A 6,000-nucleotide genomic window follows, 5' to 3' on the forward strand; every position below is an offset into this window, starting at 1 on the left:
GGACTGCAGGGCAGACCCCTGAATACATGCTTAAATTCTGCTTAAATCCTTAGAAGTTAATGGATACAAACAAATGACGGCATGCTGTCACCAGCAGAAATAGAATTAAGCTACTCCTGGTGAGATATGTGAGTTCTAACTCCTACTTTGGATGAGTTTTTCATCACTGGATGGTGTTTGAAGTATTTTGCTCTCTCTACGTATCTTACCCTAAACATCTTACACTAACTAAAGCTGTGTTCTTTTAGGCAGTAGGATATAAATAGTTGCACTCAACCAATACCAGTGCTGCTGCTCTGTCTTTATGTTAGAATGAAGACATACAATGAAAAAAAGCCATTGAAGACCTAGCTGGGTCACTGACAAACCAATCTCACAAATATTTAGTATCAACTCATTGTGTACAGTAGCATACAGATCAGTGGCATTTGCCTTAACAGCAATGCCCTGCCCCACCGTGTATGCCCACTCCTTGCTATAAAAGCAATCTATCCCATGTAATAAGAAGTTTCTCCACTGTTTTTTCATACAACTCTTATCACTTCCACCTGCCAGTGAAGTTAAACTTCAAAAGGACTTCTAACTAGTCTGTCAAAACCAAGACATATTCTTTCTAATTTATTTTGGTCTATTTCAACCTTGCAGAACTATAGTTCATAAAAAAGTACAAGCATTTTGTTGTCACCTTTTATTTTATTCTTGACTATAAGAGTTTAAAAAACAGTTCCTATTATCCTATAGTAAAAAACTGACAAAAACCCTCTAACTCCAACAAAATTAAGGCTAAAGACCTTAACTATTAAGACTTTGACTATTAAGTAAACTGAAACCTTGCACTAAATCTCTTAAACTAGGACTCAGCCAACCTTCATTTTCTTAACAGGCTTGGCTCTCCACTCCTCCATGCTGGCAATCCCTTGTACTCTCCAACACCTCCAGAGAACTGGTAGATACCTTAGTCCATTTTACTGAGTTTGCAATGCACTAGCAATACAAACTAGCTGATGTCCCTGGAATGTGCCTACCTGCTAACTTTCCCTGAGTCAAAGGTCTCTTACGTGACAAAGGAGACACTGCACTGCTGGTCTCCAGCTCGCCTCTGGACACCGCTTCGTTCCTCTGCTCACCAGGTGCCAGATGGTCTGTGGGGACCACGGGCAGACCAGGACTGTAGCGATTCACCTCCCTCCTGCTGATCCCAAGACCATGGGGCCACAAAGGTGGCTGGAAGCCCTGACTTTCACTGTGCCACCAACACTCACCCGGAGCCATGCCAGCCAGTGTGGAGGCTGCACGGATCACTTTCAGATCAAAATCCGCCATTGCACTAGTGACATATTTCATACCTAGCTGACACAAATGCACCCTGTTATGCAAAATCCAAGAGAGTAACAAATTGTGTCCAACCACTCGGTTTTGCTCATTCTTACTATACCATAAGTGAGGCACAGCTCTTCTGAGGTCAGAGGAGTGACAGTGATACAAGGTGGATGCTAGCGAAGTGCATGTAGCACAGACATACATTAGTGAGAAAAAAAAATTTCCTATGCCACAACCGCAAAAATATAATCTTTAAAATATCCTGCAGAGGAAATATAAGCACGGGAAACTCCAACAACTGGTGCTACAGTGATATTACACTCTTTTTTCTTGCCTCAAAAGAGCAACTCCTTTCTAAAAGCCTAGTCCTAACCATCCCCAAAAAAACAACAAACCAAATCAAACAAACCCAAAAAACAAACCATAAAGAATCTTGCTTCTGGTAAAAGCCCGATACCATCTTTGCTCCTAAGTTCAGAATTAACCTTGTCACAATGACAACTTTTATCAGCCACCATTATAGCACGCTGCATCTTTGAAATTGTAACAATTCATCCCAGAAAGGAGTATTTTTTTGAAGCAATGCTGTTTGGCTAAATGTAGGTCATATAATAGTAAATGTTTATAAGATATAAGTGAAAAAATATTATGAATATGGAAAAATCTGAATATTCCATTATCCTTTTTTTGAAATTACTTTTGGAACTGTTTCAGGAAACATATGCTATAAGCCTGTGCGACTCTACTGATGCTAATAGAACTATATTCATTTGCAGCAGCTTAAGATCTGGCTCATCATTTTTTAATAGAAACCATTTCTAGATGGAATTCACCACCTGAATATTATAAAAGCATGTTAATGCCAAGGAGCTCAAAATAGCAATTAAATAGAAGTGATTTTCAAAGTCTCAGGTATAAAGTCCTAGACTTCAAGCATACCCTATAAACAGAAGAAAATGTAATAATACCTCAGTTCTATTCCTACTTTCTTCCTGAAATAACTGGAAATCTGCCAGTTTTAATGGGGGGCAGGAATGCATTTTAGATTTGATCGTGTTACAAACATGTTCCACCATGTTATGAAGTTGTTTGTTTTCATACTTCCCTCTTGCAATTATATGAAGCTCTAAATTTGATTTAGTTACCATAAATTAATTGACTATCATATGGCTTTTAAAAAATAAGGAGACAATAATGCAAGTAGAGTTTGGCTGAATGGAGAAATTAAATTCCTGACATTCAGAAATGAACAATTATTACACTGATTATTCCAAAGAACAAATTTCTGGTTTTGATACCCCCCAAGATAAATTACAGATTCCTATTTACTTGGACATAGCAGCGTTGACTTCTTATGTGGACAACTGCTGGTTTGCGCTGCCATTTATTGATTAAATGCTCAATATAGCATTCAAAATAATTCAAAAAAATCACACCTTGTCCCTTTACTCCATGGAAAAAAATTCAGTTACTTGTGTGCAGTACACAAAGTAGATAGCTCCTATCGGACCTGCTCACAAATTTGTGGTTTTGTCCAGAATCTTTATGGGAATGTCCCATTCCTGTCTAATATTTTGCTGTGAAGAATGTTGAAATGAAATTTTAAGTGGGGCTTTATTAACCTTTTCACCAAGAAGTGCCAGCTGGTTAGCAGACATACCTGGGAAGTGAGCTCTCCTGAGACTGGCATCTCTCCTGCCTCATCCTCACCGAACTGCTGACCTATTGATTATTAAAAAATAACTAGCTATTTTTTCTGTTTTGATTTCCCCCAAACATTTGGCATCTCTAGTTTTCACTTTGATGCCACATAACAACCCGTAGCCAAACTTCACACTTTCTGCTCCCATGGAACTGTTGTTTTCTGACCAACTCTTCCTGTTATACACACAACGGAATCCTATGGTGATTATTAAAACAACTTTTGGAGCTATGGGATAGATTACGTGACAACAGGTTTACTTAGTTTTAGTTATTGTAGGGTGTAGACAAAGATAAGTACAAAAAATACTGAATTGTGACCAATCTATATACGTTTTTTCCCCACTGGACAATAAAGAAGAATAAATTTTTAAGACATGCCATTTAAAAAAAAAAAAAATCTACCTTTAGTTTGAGACTGTCTATACTGCTTGAATGAAAAAAAAAGCATAATAATAAATAACACAAGATTAACAAAAGTGGAGCTTTTTCATTTAAAGCTTTTTGTGATGGCAATCTGCAAAACATTTGGGGCTGGGGTCAAAATAAAGGCCATCACTAGCTGAGTATGATTTATATTAACCAGAAATAATAAAAATATATATCAAAATCAACAACAAGCTACACACCCCACATTTAAAATAATATGATATTGAGCCCTGGGACACCCTAGTGTCTTATTCTTAAGCAGATCTTTTCATCTGCCTTAAGCATCCATGAGTAACTTCGCAGGTACGTAAAACCAGTTGACTTTGACAGGATTATTAACGAAGCATGAAGTTATTCTTACTGTACATAGCTATTGGCAGTAGCTATACAAGAGCTATGTAGTTTATGTTACCATGCATTAGCAACAATTTGGAGATCATTATTGACCACGAATGGACCACAAAGGAGAATCAGAGGGCACAGAGCAAAGTTTGTGGAAGCTCAGGTGTCTGCACACCTTACCTGAAGGCTAGAACTAGGCGTGCCTCTCAGAAATCTACTTAATTGTTCAAAACTGTTCCAGCTGTAGTTGCGCTGCAACCTGATGCTCTCTTTTCAGGTTCACCGGTTGCACTGCAGTATGATTTAGGGCCCAACTTTGCAGTTGCAGATGTTAGTTCACGTGTCTGGGTTAGTACTGGTAGGTCAGAAAGCTTCTCGGGGCAAGGACCTTGTTTCTGCAGCAGCGCTTTAAGCTCTTGGCGCATTCCAAATTATCCGACGCAGAATACTGCAAGCCACAGCCTCCAAAACCCGTCTAAGGACGTCTTGGTGGAAACGGAGCAAGGGATGCAAACTGTCACAAGCAGCGCATCAAACACCACCAGCACCAAGCGCCGCAGGAGTGACTGACCGCTGCTCCGGCCCAACCGCTCGCAGCTACGGCCGAGCTCCGCCGCGGGCAGACACCCGCACGCAAACCAACCCTTTCGGCAAGCAGCCGCCGACCCCCACGGCAGGGAGCCCCGCGGCCACGCACGGCCCCCAGCTCTCAGCGCCGCACGCACCGGCTCAGGCCACGCAGCCACCCCGGAGCACCCTCAGCCCCTCTCCCCGCAGGGCGAGCCGCTCCCCGGCCCCAGGGCACCGCAAAAGCCGGGCCGGGGGCCGGGTCCTGCGCCGAGGGGGGCGGGAGGCGCGGGCCGCGGCCGGCTGCTCCCCCGCCCCGGGCCCACGGTGCGGCCCGCACCAGGTGCGGGAGCTGCCGCAGCAGCTGCAGGGCCCGGCTGCCGCTCCCCCCGGGGAGAGCCGTCAGCTGCCGAGCCGCCCTCCCCGGGCTCCTCCGCCGGAGCAGACCCTGCCGCGTTTCCTGCCAATTCCTCTCATTTTTTTTGCCGCGACACCCCCAGATCCCCAGCCCTTACTTTCCGGCAGGGCAACACACAGACGCGCTCACCCCTCCCGAAACGTTTCCAGCCTCAAAACTTTCTCAGCGACCGCGTCCCCCCCGCCCCGCTCCTGCCCCCGGCCCCGGCGGCTGTCAAGCGGGAGCGGCGGGGCCGGCGCGCACTTACCCCGAAGCAGCGCGGGGACCCAGCTGCCCAGGAGGAGCCAGAGGGGAACGTGCAGGGGCGGCCGCCGCAGGCTCCTCGGCGGCCGGGGAGTCATCGCGGAGCCGGGGCGGCCGGGCAGCGGGGGAGGCCGCGGCGGTGGCGGGGCTGGCGGGGCGGCGGGGGAGCGGGCTGCGCCGCTCCGCTCCGCTGCTCGGGGCTGCGGGTGACTCACTGAAAAACTTCACTCCGGCGCTGCAGGGGAAACAGGAAATCTTAAACTTCGCAAACAGCTGGGCAGGACTTTCTTACTCTTACAGTAGTTCCTTCTCCCCCTTCCCACAGCCATCCCCTCCCCTGCGCTCGCCCTTTTTCTTTCTTTTCTTTTCTTTTTTTTTTTTTTAAACATGAAACCTCACCCAGTTTGGTGTCAATCATCTGCCAGAGGCCAGCCCCTCTCAGGTCCGGCTCTCCCACCGCCAGCGCCCCGGGGCCGGTCCCGACGTGCAGCCGGGATCCCTGCGCCTGCCTCCCTTCCCTCCCTCCCGCCCCGGACGGGGACCGCTCACGGCCCCCGGGGCCGCGGCCTGGCTTGCGAGGGGGCTCGGGGTCGGCGGGAAAGCGCCAGCTCCGACAGCTCCTTCTCCCCGCGAGCTGAGGAGGGCCCAGCCCTGCCATTCGGGGCGCGGGGGCTTCCCAGAGTCCCTGCTTGCATCTGCGTCCCTCACCTCGCCGGCGCCGCTGCAGGCTGCTTCCCCCTTCGGCAGGGCCGGTGTCGGACCGAGGGACGTCACCCCCCGATGAACCGAAGCGGGGGGCAGGGGAGGCTGAAGGCAGGGGAGTAACAGGAAACGTTCACACGGACTGGCTGGGCCCTCAGCTTGCAGATGGTGAAACTGAGTGGGACAGCTTGTCACCTGCCTCTGTTTTTTTTTCGCATTTTGCTCCCCGATGGGCTCGACGTGCACTGCTTGATCCAAAACGCTGCATATGTGACACA

At 47.5% G+C, this 6,000-nt stretch overlaps 1 protein-coding gene across 2 annotated transcripts in view; it reads right to left on the reverse strand.

Moving 5' to 3' along the window:
* The window catches only part of TGFBR2 (transforming growth factor beta receptor 2), a 62,903-nt gene extending 57,112 nt beyond the window's left edge, over positions 1–5,791 (reverse strand). Inside the window, exons 1-2 of one of the 2 annotated variants that reach the window (XM_075418968.1) lie at positions 5,729–5,791; positions 5,025–5,255 (exon numbers count right to left, since the gene is read on the reverse strand). In XM_075418968.1, coding sequence (XP_075275083.1) covers positions 5,025–5,118 — 94 coding nt within the window. In that variant the 5' untranslated portion in view covers positions 5,119–5,255; positions 5,729–5,791. Of the gene's footprint in view, positions 1–2,980; positions 3,017–5,024; positions 5,256–5,728 lie in introns of those variants that run through there. The other variant, XM_009938048.2, reaches the window with a different exon arrangement.
* Between the last annotated feature and the right edge of the window lie 209 nt (positions 5,792–6,000).

Source organism: Opisthocomus hoazin, chromosome 4 (assembly GCF_030867145.1).
Source record: "Opisthocomus hoazin isolate bOpiHoa1 chromosome 4, bOpiHoa1.hap1, whole genome shotgun sequence".
NCBI lineage: Eukaryota > Metazoa > Chordata > Aves > Opisthocomiformes > Opisthocomidae > Opisthocomus > Opisthocomus hoazin.